Below are 15,553 nucleotides of genomic sequence, written 5' to 3'. Positions count from 1 at the left end.
ATTGCACCCATACGGTACTCAGATCTAAACCTCGTATTCAAGCCAGGAATGGAATCCAGTTCTCAGGAGCGAAATCACTCACCTCCATTACACTTCATTTCCCATTCACGGAGCCACAGCTGAGCATGAATGAGGACGTAAGTCTTCTCCCCAACCTCCCTCGTTTTCATCTCTCCCTCCACTCGGGGTGCTGGCAATTTGTCAGTCCTCACCTCACTTTAATGTGAATGGTGCCTTTGCTTCTCTCGTACCTGATATGATTTCAGACCTGCTTGCTTTTCTGGATAAAAAGGAGCGTAAGGGAAGACAGGCAAGCGAAGGAAGAAGGCTGAGTGATGTGTGAACAAGCGGCTCAGTTAGAGTCTGAAGTTGGTTACCTGCACAGAACCTTCTCCCAGAGAAGCCTTTACGGCCATTCTCATTGTAGTAGGAGCTAAGACTTAACTTCCTGTGATCCCACTGCAAGCTGTGAGTGAGATCTTAAAAGAGACCTCCACCCCTCCCAACTCCCATGGTAGGCACGGTTACCCTCATTTTACACAGAAGATAGAAACTACGGCACAGTGAGGTTTTAAGTGGCTCGCCAAAGTCACACAACTGGTAAGTGGAAAAGTGATTTGAACACAGGCACCTTTTGACCCCAAAGGCCGTGCTCTTTTCAGGAAACCCTACACTATTTCTCTGATCAATAGATGCTTGACCCCTGGTGCCAGAGATGTATCCAGCAGGGCAAAGATGAGAAGGCAAGAGGAAGAATGCGGCGTTTAGCACTGGCTGCGGTTAAGCTCAGGCATGGACAGTTGACATTTCTCAGCTCCGTGCCTGCGTACAGAGGGAACACATCTGTGCCTCTTCTGTTGTGCCATCAGAGCCTTGCCTTGCCTCCCCCTTCACCTGTTAACATGTGAGGCATGATCCCAGGGACCCCTATGGAGAGCAAAGGGGCCATTCAGGCCGTGCCCCAAAAGAAGGTAAAACATAGACAATGTCACCAAGATTCCCCACTGACAAGTGCTGACATGAGGCCCCCAACAGTCATGATGGTGGTGGAAAGTTTGCCAGTGATGAGATAGACCTAGTGTGGCGTGAACTCAAGGGGTCAGAGCTTGTCTGGCCCTCAGTTTGCACACCGATAAAAACAACACACACATAAACAAATAAAGCCAGAAAAACTGAATAAGGGCCGTGGATCACAGCAATGTCCGTATTCTGGCTGCGATATTTACTATCGTTTTGTAAGATGTCACCGCTGGGGGCAACCGGCTAAAGGTACGTGGGATCACTATTACTTCTCACAAATGCACACAAGTCAACAGTTCTCTCAATAAAAATGCCAATTACAAAAACAATACTCAAAAGAAAAACTTCAAACAAAACAATCTCCAGACAGTGGAGCTGACGATTCTTTGATTCTTACCCTTTCGGGCCACCCTGGGGATGAAGTGAGACAATATTCCTCTGACCCAAGAGCACGGCTGGGCTCACGCTCCTTGCCCTGCCTCCCTGTCAGTTGTAAGCAGGACATTTCTGATTATGGGTGAACAACTCAGAGCCAAGTCAACAGAGATTGTAATGCTCTAAAAAAAGAAATCATGCCCTCTTTATTCCTGAAGAGTCTCAAGCACACATTTGGCACTCATCAAACTTTGCACAATGACTAATAACCTTCACCGGTGGTTTCGTTTCAGCTCCGGATAATTCTTCCCCCCAGATAGGCATAGTTGTGGCCCTTCTCCCTATGCACAATTAAGCCTGGTCCAGAAATACTTTACAATAAGGCCACGGCCCTGGAATTTGGCTGAAGAATGGGGATATTGTTTGGGAAAATCATCTTTCTAAGAAGCACAAAAGTTTTGCCTTTCATATTCTCTGAAGTTTTAAAATGTAGCCTGCAATCTCAACTAAAAACTTGAGTTTGTGTTAAAATGACTGAACCTGGGGAGCCTGGATGGCTCAGTCGGTTAAGCGTCTGATACTTGGTTTCAGCTCAGGTCACGATCTCACAGTTCATGAGATCAAGCCCCCCACCTCCACTGGGCTCTGGGCTGACAGCACAGAACCTGCTTGGGATTCTCTCTCTCCCTCACTCTCTGCCCCTCTGCCCGCTCCTTCTATCTCTCTCTCTCTCTCTCTCAAAATAAGTAAGTAAAGACTTAAAAAAATGTTTTTAAATAAAATTACTGAAACATATCGAAGAATCATGTAATCTTTTGGGGGGAATAAATTCATTACAAATACTGTTCTGTATCACTATGAGTGAATGAAACATACTTGTCTGCTGCAGTTTCACCATCATTTTATGCATCTGGGAAACTTGCAGGATCAGTGAATTCTCCCTCGCTATTCTGCCACTCTTTCTGACAGACTCACCTACATAATCATCTCTCTTTGAGGACCCCTTGCAGGTAGCATCTGAAAACCCAGGCTTTCACAAGAGGAATCATCATGCCAAAAAGCAAAAACAAAAAGCGATCTTCAAAGTGGGGAAAGACATGTTCCTCCTCACCCTCCTCCATTCCTTGAAGGCACGAATGCATCTTGAATTCAAATGTACTTTTCTCTGAAAGGCTATGCCAAATACCTTTTAGCAAAACTTTTACAGACCACGGACACAGACACAGACACAGAACTTTCCAGCTGGAAGGGACTTCAGAGACCATCTCAGATTGGTTCCACACGTGGGGGAGGGGCTTACAGCCCACCTTGTCTGCTCCCTCATTTCAAAATGAAGCCCAGATGCTTTAAGTGATTTGCTCAAGGTCATCAGGATTTGCACTCAGGCCTCTTGACCTCCCACCACACCATGCTGTTGCTTCCAAAAATTACCTCTACCTTCCCTGCCCCTTCCATCACTGCCCAAAAAAGGAGAGAGGGAAGAAGATCCTTAAAAAGTCACGATCAATTATATGCAAAACATGCAGTCAACAAATAAACGTAAACACCTCTCTGGTACATGCCCCAGGCCTCATTATGCATCTCACTGTATGATGATCACGGTGAAATGAGCAAAGAGAAGTTTTGGAGTAGCCAGGAGTCAGGACTGCTCTCAGGGGGGCCGGGTCTCTAGTTGTAGAGGGCTTCAGTTGGTAACTATATAATGATGCTGGATGGTTTCAGAAAGTTCTCAGCCTGAGCAGTGCAACACAGCATTAAATATATTTTATGACACACACAGAAATGTGGTAGTAATTTTCAAAATATAAGTCTCTCTCTCTGGGTACACAAGATCCTGGAAGCATTAAGAACAGCATCGTCTGCCCTTCTCTCCATTTATTTAGTGTTAATTCCTGACTCGCCAACATTAACTGGCTGGGTCCAGACAAATCAATCAGGAAGTTTTCATCATCTCTCCCACAACCCCGGCATATCACCTTAAAATTAATTCAAGAACACAGAAGTCCCAGCGATAGCACTGGCTTAAGTTGTCACATAAAACAACAGAAAGTTAAAATCCTCAGGCAAACGCACAGGCGCTGTTCACAGGAGCTGAAATAATGGGCAAAAGACGGCCGCTACCTCGGCAGTTCGGCATCTATTCCTGTAAAAGCCTACAGTCTATTCTTAATAATAAATGCAATAGCACACCACACCGAATCCTTTTCCAGGCATTTGCAATTCACCAGTTACACTCAGAAAGCACCCCCCCCTCCACGCCATCACTTCACTTCGACCTTCTGAAAAGACAACCGTTTTGAGCCATTTAAGAAACACAGAGAGAGAGAGAGAGAGAGAGAGAGAGAGAGAGAGAGAATCCTGGTGGAAAATAATACACAGCTGTGATAATATCATGTTTTTTTAAATACCATAATATAGTTTTACTTTTAATAATAAAAGATAAAAAAGGGGCGTCTGTGAATAATTAGAGATTGCAGTCTGAAGCCAGTTACAGTCACTGCAATTGATAATAAACTGAAAACCCCTTGAGAGCAGGTAAATGCTTTGCATCCCTGACCCCCTTGCTCTCACATTACTTAACTACCCTGCGGTTCTTGCATTACATCACCATTGAAGCGATTGGTTCCTGCATTTTAACTCTCTCCCTGTCTCCTCCGATTAGGAGCGACACCGCAGCAAAGAAACTTCGCCCGAGTTTGCTCTTTCTCGCTTCGCTTTTTATTTGTGGCCTCTTTGCTCCTGTCGCTCTGGCTTGCTCTGCCTTTTTTTTTTTTTTTTTTTTTTTTTTTTTGCCCAACCCCGGCCTCGGTTCAACTCATTCAGGTCGCTGTGCTAGAACAAAAACTCTTATCAAAGTGAAAAGAAATGCCTCTTCGGGACAAGAAGAGGAGCGGAGGGGCTGGGGAAAGAGGAGAAGGAAGAAGAGGAGAAACAAAGACGGGCAGAAAGGGGAGAAGGGGAAGAAAAAGAAGAGAAGGAGGGGGAACGAAGACTGGAGAAAAGAAGGTGGTAGGGGCAAAAAAAATTCTATAAAATCGGGAAAAAAGAAAATAAAATTAAAAACAAACCTCATGGACATCACTGAGGCTGAATTCCCTCCTGAGGTGCAGAACATGAGAGCTCTGGAATGAGTGTGTGTAGAATTTGAGCCAAAGCTTAACTAGCCTGAGTGAGTCATATCCTTCCCACTTGATTCCAGGCCAAGCGATGATGTAATGCGCTGGCCCTTCTCTTGCGCCTAGCTCTGGCTCTCTCCCTCCGGCTCGCTCACTTGCTCGCTCTTTCTCCTGGGCTCGCCCTCCTCCCCCTTCTCCTTTTTAGCTCAGTGCTGGTGAAGTCACCATTTAAATCTGGCAGAACTGAAGCAAAAACTTCAATGTAACCAAAACAGCCCCAGGCCGAGTTCCAGACTCAGGGAGCCTTCGTGGTGCAATTGCCCTTAGAAACGAGTAAACAGAGGGGGAAACAGTGCCGCCTGGGGAGGGCCCAACAGCTGCCTCGTACTCAGAGAGGGACCGGGGGTTCTGTGGTCCACTGGTTCCGATTTAAACACAATATGCTGGTTACAAAAAGAAAAAAAAAGAAAAAAAAAAGTCCCCACGTTTGGAAACAGGAGTGGAGACACCAGCAGAGGTGGAGTCCCAGTGGGTGAACCATCAGGTTGGAAGGACAGGGCTTGACCAACCAAGACAGGTCCCCAGCCCAAGCTTTCCTTCAGGTGACACGGTTTCCATTGCTCAAGGCTCCTTTTTTTTTTTTTTTTTTTTTTTTTTTTTTTTTTTTTTCCTGGAGCTGGATGGGATTTTCTGTCGCTGGATGCCAACCACCGGCCCTCCAGAGATTTCTCACATCTGACCTCCCTGTCAGGAAGGGCAGCCCCACTTTGGGGCCAAACACGCGCCTGCGTCTGAAGCCATCAAGAACTGGGAAATCATAGTGGCTTCTCCCCCGGCCTGTGCTGGGCAGAAGGGAAAAGGCCCCCCTCCCTGGTCGCAAAACACAAAGCTTGTCTTTCTGAGATTGGCACCCCACTCTCAGGTGAGCTGTCCAAAGAAGAGGGAATTAAAACACGTCCATCCTCAAAATGAAAGACAAGCTATCCGTTCCTCTACCTGCTGGGGGTGGGGTGGGATGGGGGGCGGGGACCAGTGCAGGTGGGGCTGTCTGTGAGTTTAAAAGGATACAGGGAGAACAAACAGTATGTGTGTCTCTCCTTTAATTACAGAGTGAGGATAAACCAGCCTGGGGTGGTGGGGGGGGGGTGGGGGGGGAGTCAAACATCACTTCACTAACAGCAGTGAAGCCCTTTTAACTGCAGATTCTATCCTTCACTTCACACTTCTGCCCAGGACTTTACCTAGAACAGTCCAGAGACTCGCTGCTTTGTTAGCACAACTTTTTTTTATCCTACCTTCTCTCCCTTCAATCTTCCTCTCACCCTTCAATGCCTCCTTAAAAAAAGGGAGAAAAAAATGTGATTTTGAAAAAATGGGAAGTTCACTAGAATTTTTTTTTAAATACCACAAAAGCAGAAGAAAGGCGTGGGGTTGCAAGGTTTGGTTGTTTTTTTTTTTTTTTTTTTTTTTGGTTTGGGGGTTGTGTTTTTTGTGTTTTTTTTTTTTCAAAAATAATCATAGCTTTTGCCAGAGTCTATTGCCTCTCATTGGTTTTGTGACCCATGAACTGAATAGGTGCTACAAACATTTGTATCGTCTCCTGTTGCCAAGCGGAGAGGATCCCAACTCCTACACTCCGCAGTTCAGAGAAATCTCTCCGTTTATTAAAGATCTCTGCTGCTGGGGACAGGGCTGTTAATCTGAGTCCCTTGGAATTTAAATCACAGCTTCAGGGAATATTGCCGCACTCAGGGCGAAGAGTTAAAAAGCAAGGTTTACCCGGTGTGCCTGACCCTGGGGGCTGGGGTGGGGAAGAGCTTTCTCCAGCCGTCTGCCTGGAGCATGACATCCCCAATTGATGCTGATGCCACAGTTGCTGCTGTGACACCTTTATCAAGGCAGGCAGCTCTGAATTAAAGGTGATCAGCCGTAATTACAGCTGGCGCCACTGAAGCCTGTGGCCTGACAGCGGCAAATGTGGTTGTTATAAAGTTTGGTCCACCATGTCAGTGGCCTGTATAACTCATTTACGTCTGACTCGCCAAGCAGCTCTTGATTTTTCTTCTGATGCAGGGAATAAATAAAACAAACTCTTCAATCACTCCTACGAGCCTTTCTTTCCACTTCGAGGTAGGTTGACAAGATTTTATATAAACTACCGTCTCCCTTTCACAGGAGCCATTGACCATGATGGTTAATATAAAGCTAAGGACTCTGCTTTGGCCTTCTCCGCTCTTTGCAACACCCTCCCCCCCATCCTCACCTTAGCTTTCGTATTTAAATGTTTTCTTTACGTTATTATTTGAGGCACCTCAAAATGGATATGCGGTAGAAGTTTTCCAAACTGCCATCTTCCTGTAACCTCAATGGGAAAATGCTCCGTCTAGGATCTTTCTTAGACAACATCATGGGGGGCAGGGTGAAGCTGCTAGAAAGAGGGTCCCTGTCCTTTTTTTTTTTTTTTTTCCCAGTGAAATAGGTAAAAGGGACCCTGCACTGTAGGTAAGATGATATAAAGGGATTACATTTAAGGGATTACTATGTAAGTAACAAAGGGAATGACAGCTTTGGCCAAAGCCAGGCACAGACTTCTGAAACACAGCATCTTCGCTTCTGCCAAGAGGAGGAAGGGGCTGGCTGGGAGGTTCCAAGACGGTGAGTGTGCCTCTGATCAGTGAGCGGTGCAACCAAGGGGTTCAGAGCTTCTATAACCCAGCCAGACTCTGAGAGCCCTGTACCTGACGACGATGCCTCTACAGCAATAAGGTGCCAGGACACAATGGCATTCCAATAAAACTTCGCTGGAGTGCTGGCCTGAGCTGCAAACAGTTTCAGAGTTCAAAGGGGTCTGAGTATTTACATTTGCACTTGCCGGTCCAAACGTAAGTACCCGGCCCTGCCATTCCAAATCAGGCATGTTCACTGGCTGCTGGGTTTCTCCCCACTTGAAAAGAAACCCTTCTTTCCCATTTTCCTTCCTGTGAGCAGCTAATGATAGAGAATATCCTGTTCCCAAAAGGAAATTCCCCCCAACTCCAGAGCTTCCTTTTTCACCCATCTGGCCCTTTCGTTGACTCTCCCTCCCACCCCCCACCCCCCCCACCCCCCCCCACCCCCGCAGTCCCCTCCATGTCCTAGCCACTCTTCTGAAGAAGGAGGACTTTGCAGATAGGACTTGTGAGATGCTGTAATTCCAGCGGGAGCCTTCTTGAAAGTAGCTCCCGGCCAGCAGGCTCGGCCTCCAGATTAGCTGGCTTGTTCAGGAATGCTTGCAACACCCTCCTTTCCTTGTCATCCTTGGGGAGAGGGTGGTGGGTACCGCGCAGCTGTTCTGTGTAACTCACTCCCATACTCCCAGCTCCTGATGAAATGTTCGGCTCCAAAGAAGTAGAAGCCTCTGAGATTTGAGCTCAGGGTTCAGAATGCATTTGGACCATCTCCAAAACAACCCCACTAGAAAAGGCGCAGCTTGGATGGCAGGACTGAAGGGCGCAAGGGCCGACTAAAGTAAACTGTGTGCCTGGGTGAATTTCTGAGCTCAAACGCCTCAAAACACACAGCAAATATAAGAAACGATAGAGATCCTTCCTAGAGAGAGCTTTTTTTTTTTTCTCTTATAGGTTTGAATTCATTCTCCTTAAGGGAAGGCATATCATCTTCTTTCAGACGTTGTTTTTAAAATTTGACCCATGATTCCTTCGGTCCCAGGGGAGTTTGAGGGGCCAGATAATTTCAGAGTTAAATAAGCTGTAATGACTATCACATGTACCCAGCCATAAACCTAGTATTAAAAATTATTCAGAAAAAAGTGGCATCTCTTCCTTTTTTAATTTACAATAACCATCCAGGTGGTTTTCTAAGGCCTCCTTTGCAAATTGCTTCCAGCGAACCTTCCGGTCACAGACCACTGCACACCCACGTGGTGTCATTCAGCATTCCCTTCAACTTGGGTGTCCCGTGTTTTCACAGTGGACAGAGGCTGAGGGGCTGTCTGGGTGAACCTGTGAAGCATGCATCCTAACTCTGTGCTAGCTGGATCGGCTGGTTTAGATGGCTGGGCCTGCTAAGCCAGCTCCTAGCACTCCCTGGAAGAAAAAGAGACTGGGCCACCCTTGGTTACTTTTGTCTTGTACCTACTGCAACCCCTGCAACCCAGGCCCGGCACCAAATTCTCTCAGGCAAGTTGCTGCCCTTTGCTGTGGCCAAACCTACTTGTAAAGTTCTGAAGTGGCAATGTTAAATGTGGCTCAGACAAAGGAATGCATTTCTAATGGTGGAGGCATCAGGAACTTAGGGGTGGGTATGGAGAGATTATGAGAGCCCTTCGATCAGCTCTAAAATATTATCACTGATGCTGCCTACTCATAGCAGTTTCCCCTAACTTCTCCATCTTTAAAATGTATATGTCATTTAAAAAAAACCCAACAGGGGAGCCTGGGTGGCTCAGTCGGTTAGGCGGCCGACTTCAGCTCAGGTCGTGATCTCGTGGTCCGTGAGTTCAAGCCCCGCATCGGGCTCTGTGCTGACAGCTCAGAGCCTGGAGCCTGTTTCGGATTCTGTGTCTCCCTCTCTCTGACCCTCCCCCATTCATGCTCTGTCTCTCTCTGTCTCAAAAATAAATAAACGTTAAAAAAATAAAATAAAATAAAAAAACCCAACAGTATATGTCATTTGTATCATTCAAACTTACTGCACTATCTGAAAGGCCATTGATGCCCAATGAATATTTGTTGAATAAATGAATGGTGAATGAATGAATATGCTTCTCGGCTCAGGCATTACTTTCTCCACGAACGCCTTGCCAGACTATCATACTGGGGTAGGACTGTCCGTTTCTCTAGTTTCCCATGGCATCCTGGACGATATTCTATTCCAGCAACAAGCCAGTTATGGAAAGTACCTATTTCCATGCCTGTCTTCCTCACGAGACACTAGCTTCTTCAGGGCAGGAACTGGGCTTACCCATCCCAGCATCCCGAGCACCTAGCAAGTGCCTGACTCACACATAGTAGGTCCTCAAGAAATGTGACTGGCCTAGGAGTGTGTTGACAGCATAGGCTGTTCTGTCTTCCCTGAATATTTCCCCTCCCCCAAAGTCCTCTTTCCCTTTTGCATCCTGAGATCTTTTTCTGTAGCTTCCTGGAGATCTGGAAACTGGAAAACCTAGAATCATAAGAAAAATCCTAGGAAATGTTCTGGTTGCCTTTCTCTATCCCTGCACTATGCCATTCCTTCTTAAAGGTCCTAGATCCTTTTTGCTCCCCTTTTCCTGGATCCACATGGCCGCGACGCCAGAATGGGTACCCTGAAGTTTTGTATCGGAGCAGCTGACGCTATGACTGTTTTCTCCAGTTTCCTACGTGAAGCATCCAGGGGAACTGAAACTTGAGGTAAGGGGACCGAATATTCTCCCAGAGGTCAGGGCGCTGAGGTGCCCTCAGGAAAGGGAGACTTCCACCAGGACTCATTCATCTCCAAAGCAATGGTGGTGTCGGCTCTAACCAGCAGTCCCTACAAGTCAAGGTTGGAAGTACAGGAGGCACACACCAAAGAGTGGTGGAGGACAGGAGGTCAGAAATTTGTAGGTAAAGGTATAGACAGGATCAGAGCCTGCCGGTGTTGCCAGACTCCAGTGAATTCATGTTGGGTGTTGAGTGCGGCTGGGATACGGCACATAATAGCAGAACGGGACTGGCTGAGGAGCAGTCCCACTTGGGAGACGTGGACCAGCAAAGGAAGTGACATAAAGAGGCCTCTACCACGGGCTCTGTGGATAACCTTGGTTCAGAAAGGTAATCTACCAAATTCCCCCCGGTCCCTTGGACAAGGTGTGGTGACCGGGCCAGTGTAGGGTGAAGCTGGTACGGTGCACAGGGTTCAGAATTTAAGGAGATGCTTCCTCTTGGGGCTGTGCACGTGCGGGTCAGCATTACGACCCTTGCTCAGATGTTGAGCTGTAGGGGCCCCACTTGCCTCTCCTCGTCTGGGCCCCAGGGGTGAAATTTACTACTCCGCGTCCTTCCTGAGCATCAGGAGGACTAGTGAAATGATAAGCGGGGGGGGAAACTCTAGGTCTATCTGGCCAGCTGTGGGGAAGAGAGGTGGTGCCTGCAACGGACTGGGCTTTTCCTTGGAAGTGTCACCTGTCGCCAGTCTTTCCTTCTCAATGTCCTGTCCTTTAGCTTGCTGTTCTAGTCTTCCCCCACTCTATTTGTTTTCTGCGTGAAACGCGAAGATTATGGCCTTCTCTATCCATTCTGTTAGAATTTATGGAAATTGATACATTTTTCCTCGTTCTGTAGCTATCATATATGTCTTACTGACATATGTATACGTGCATATGAATACATGAGTGTAGACACATGAGTATACACACTTCTATATTATACATACATGCATGGATACATACATAGAAACTCACATATATGTGAATATATGCATACATATTATTCATCATTAGCCAACATTCATGGAGCACATTCTGTGCCATGCATTATGTTAGATGTCCCACAGACGTGAATTCTTTTCATCCTCTCCATACCCACTATGCACTATGAAGTAGGCACTCCCATTATCCCCATATTAGGAAGAAACTGACTCAGGATTTAGTAACCTGTTTCTACAAACCCCAGTGGAGCTGAGAATTAAACTGAAAGTTGCCTGATGCCAAAGTCAGGGATGTGACTGTGACCCCTCAGTGCACTAACACCTTCCACGACCCAGATGTTCCTGGTGAGCTGGCTAATCCATGTGGGCAGAAGGAAGCATCGTGCTGGGTCCTGGTGATCAGGATGGGAAGGGGGGGAGGGGGGTCTTTCCAGCTTCAGGATTCTGATCAGAGAGATTTACCGAAGGAGGAGGCCTGGAGTAGAGGCAGAGAAGAACGAAGGCTTTTTATGGCATAACTTCAAAGAGTTAGAAATGCAGGTGGTCACCCCTCTCGGGTGAGAGGATGGTGTTGCCTGCCTCTCACCAATCCTGGGCTCCAGCACCTTCGTGAAATCTCATCAGGGGCCACGCTGAACTCACGCCGCAAAGTGAATACCTGTTGGTCTCCCAGCGACCGACCGCATGCAGCTGGCGGCCAGGGTCCTTGCTTCTTGGTGGGTCTCCTCATTTCATGTGGGGGAAACCGTGTGCCTGCAAGAACCCAAGCCTCTTTTGCCGAGTATTCATGTCTGGAAAAGCAGTCCGTGGGGACTTTCACACTCAGTGAACAACGGTATTCCCTTGCATATTATAAATTCAAAGTACTGGAGTGTCTTCATTCTGAATATCTGCCCCCAAATACTGTGCAGTTGCACAAAAGGGCTTTCTGAAAAAAAAAACTACTTACTCGTTTGGATGATACCCCTGAAAATACACTCTATTGGTGGTTTTCATTATTCGACATCTTTAAATAAATTTTCTAAAAAAACTACAAAAGGAAGAATGAATTTGAAGAGGTTTTGAGCATATTAAAAATAAAAAGGCAGGCCTGAAGTCAGGAATTGTATTTGCGGTTGTGTTTCTCTTCCCAGAGACTCCTGCTGCAGGGCTCTGTGTGTATTTAGTAACTGACCTCCCGGTCCTCGGAGCAGAGAGGCTCCCCAGCACTGATTTACTCGGAGGGTTTGCAAGGAGTGCAAGCCCTCCGACACTTGTGCCCGGAGGGGATAAGAGGAATTTTTTTTTTTAACCCCAAGCATGAAGCTCTTGGGCCTTCCAAATGAAATTATCTATGTTTTTATGAACAGCGCCCCTGAGTTACAAAGTTGGTTTTGATAAGAGGGAATAAATGAAAGAGAAAACTGCTGACGTTATATTTTGGTTTCCAAGCCCACGTCCAGGTTCTATGGCCCCTCATAGGCTCAGGCACGACTGCGGGGTCTGTCCTGACACCAGACTCTCAAGTAGAGAAGGGCAGTCAGTCTTGTCGTACGCTGAAATTTAGCTTTAAACTTTAAGAGAAGGATCACAGGACACTTTCATACACACTGGTGTAGGTGTCTGTCTTTCTAGAAGTATTGTACTGTGGGATTCATAAATAGCTTGGTCTTGTCCTCTCCGTTCCTATGAGAGGAAAACTGAATATTATGATGTCCAAACGGTCTTTACATTTGGGAGTAAAAGAGCCAAACCTTTTCATTCTTCATAAACTTCAGAATTCCTCTGACATTAATAGAAATGGGAAGGAATGTGAGATCCAGGCATCATCTGGGCCAATGGGAGTGCCCAATTCCTTTTGCTTAGTCCTCACCCAAACTGGAAAGCAAGCTTGTAAGCCAGTGTTGGAACATATCTTTCTTGGGCAACAAGCCTCCTTGACATGCTAATGAAAACTGCAAACTCTCCGTTTAACCATGGAGCCCAGGTTTAAAGTCCCCAAGAAAACAAAGCATGCTGTCTTTGTACGCAATTTCAAGCGAGGCTCTTTTACAGGTCAAGAAAAGCAGGTGCAGGCAGCGAAATCTCGATGCTTTGCAAGGCTGACCCCAGTCCTGGCACTATAATCTGCTGACCTAGGTCGTTTTTCTAGCTCACTGGTTCTCAGATTTGTTGGACCTCAGAATCTCTGGAGAACAGATTACAATGCGGATTTCCAGGTACTACCTCAAAGATTGTAACCGTCAAGGAGGACCCCAAGTATATGCATTTTAAAGCAAAACACTCTTGAGAGTTTGATGCTAGTGACCAATGGACCACGCTTCACGAAAGACTGAATTCTAGCTGGTCATCCTGTGGTCACAGAAATTTTACAAACAAATGAATTAATAGGTAAAAGAAAACACAAATAAATATGGGTATATCTTCCCTATAATTCAGGCCATAAAGGGGCTGCGGTCCTCTTTCACATCTTATTTTTTAAGGTAAAAAGTACAGTAATCTGCTCTAAAATTATCAGGCCTATAAAAACCGGCTATAGTGGCTTTTCCAAAACAGGATGCCTCCGATGGATGGAAATAAAACACATATTCACAGCAACATAACACCGTTTAAACGGTCTATGGGATTATGGTCCCAGAACCCCTGATAAGATTAGAGTTTCCTGACCTGTGGCTGGTTTTAGCAAGGCATTTCTCTCCTATGTTTACTATCAATGCTTCCAGATGTTTACTTTGCAATATTCCCAGTCTCCTGATGTGACAATCACAGGGAGGGTGCTTTGGGGAAGGGAAAGAAATATCAGTAGTCGCTGAAGAGTGCGTTGCACGGTACAAGCCCACCACACCTTTGGCATAACTGGGTTATCTTCTAGAACTTTAGTTGAACATCCAAGAGTCGTGTCGGTTCTGTGTACTACAGAATGGTGCGGAATTCTGCACAGGGTCGCCTTCTCAAGGGTTCTTTACCCCTCCCTTTCTCCAAAGGATGTTTTAAAGTTTTTCAGAAGTCTTCTATTTTTATCCTTGTAAAGTGCCAGGAGCACTTGAGATGCGAAAGTGCCAGTCCCTCCTCAGACCCAAAAATTCGAATGATGGATGAAGGGGAATGAGGATCATGACCTGTGAGTCATCAAGGGCTGCATCCAGTGCTAAGTAGGAATTAAGTGTCTGAATTACAATGATAGTCCTTGTATAATTTCTGTTTGACCAACTCTCTGTCATATCAATATGGTCACGGTGGCACCGAAACAACTATTAAAACAGACACCACACACAAGGAACAGACAAAAGAAAAAACCTTGGTAGGTGCTGAATAATGCTTCCAAGGAGGTATGGAGGTTCCAGGACACCAAGGGCAGTGAACATGAAAAATAATGACAGAGACGACAAGACGAAAGAGGACACTTAAGCGTTTCTTTGGTCACTTACGACCCTCTAAGCCAGAGGCCATCACGCCCATTTCATTCTGATACTTGGTGAAATTTTACACCCATTGACTCAGAGAAGCTTTGTGTTGGTAGAAGAGGAAAGCCTCCAAGTTTGGGGAATAAAGGGATATTGGTCATTGTTCATGATTCTCATCTTTGAAGAAAAGAATCTTGGGGTACTAATCCTCTTGAAAGTTCTGGATATTTTCAGAAATAAATAATCTATAGTTGCCAGCAAATTGCCCTTTCCATTTGGTTTAAAAAAAAAATGTCCTTCTTGTTGACCTCTCATAGTTGAACCCACAGTCTTCTTCGTCTCAAATCCGAGATGCTGCTGGGTGCGTGAGTGTATGTATACCTTCTCCCAAACCGAAACAGTCTCCATGATGCATGGTGTTGTAAGGTGGCACAATTCCACAAGGTCAGATGGTTTTGAGCCTAGAAGGCCTCATAACTTAGTCTGGGCCAGCTCCGTTTTAATCTGTCAGAGTTTCTGGTATTTTAACAAAAGCTATATGGCGTTACCCGGTATCTCCACCCGGCCAAACCACAGCAAAACTGGGACCCTTTGGTTTCTATCTCGTTTCCCCTTTCAACACCTCTCTTTGCATTTCCCGATGCCCTTTTGTTCTTTACGGGCTTCCACTCATCTTACAAAAGATTTTAGCTGATAAAGGCAAATGTGCTCCATTGTATACGCTGATGATTCAAGGAAATGCAAAATCATAAGTTAGGGTGGCACTGGAGACACCAGGCGAGAAGATGGGAGGGGACTGTCTTGGTATAAGGATGCTGCTGAATCTTTGGTTTCATGGGTCCGAGCCCCGCGTTGGGCTCTGCTCTTGCAGTGCAGAACCTGCTTAGGATTCTCTCTCCATCTCTCTCGGCCCCTCCCCGACTTGCACTGTCTTTGTCTCTCTCGGAATAAACAAAAAAACTTAAAAATATATATATGTGTGTGTGTGTGTGTGTGTGTGTGTGTGTGTGTATATATATATATATATATATATATATATATATATATATATAAAATAAAAAAAAATTATAGATGGTGAAAATGGCTCCAAAGAAAATATAACATGGTGATGAGAAGGGATGTTGGTATGGTGAAGTCTTTTAGGTAAGGTGTTCAGGGAAGTCCTCTCTAAAGGGATGGCATTTTGCCTGAGAATTGAATACTGAAATATGGAGGTGTGGGTGTGGATACGGAGGAAGAGGTGTACAGACAGAACAACCTGGATAAATGCCG

At 45.9% G+C, this 15,553-nt stretch overlaps 1 protein-coding gene across 11 annotated transcripts in view; it reads right to left on the bottom strand.

Moving 5' to 3' along the window:
• CREB5 (cAMP responsive element binding protein 5) overlaps window positions 1–15,553 on the bottom strand; it is a 480,741-nt gene that overhangs the window by 122,541 nt on the left and 342,647 nt on the right. The window contains exon 1 of one of the 11 annotated variants that reach the window (XM_007077105.3): window positions 4,464–5,056. The exons of the other annotated variants lie outside the window; for them this stretch is intronic. Within the exon in view, the coding sequence (XP_007077167.1) occupies window positions 4,464–4,510 (47 nt within the window). The 5' untranslated portion in view covers window positions 4,511–5,056. Of the gene's footprint in view, window positions 1–4,463; window positions 5,057–15,553 lie in introns of those variants that run through there. 11 annotated transcript variants of the gene reach the window in all.

The sequence above is a fragment of the Panthera tigris genome, chromosome A2 (assembly GCF_018350195.1).
Source record: "Panthera tigris isolate Pti1 chromosome A2, P.tigris_Pti1_mat1.1, whole genome shotgun sequence".
In the NCBI taxonomy this organism is placed as follows: domain Eukaryota; kingdom Metazoa; phylum Chordata; class Mammalia; order Carnivora; family Felidae; genus Panthera; species Panthera tigris.
This window is presented reverse-complemented; position numbering and strand designations above follow the sequence as displayed.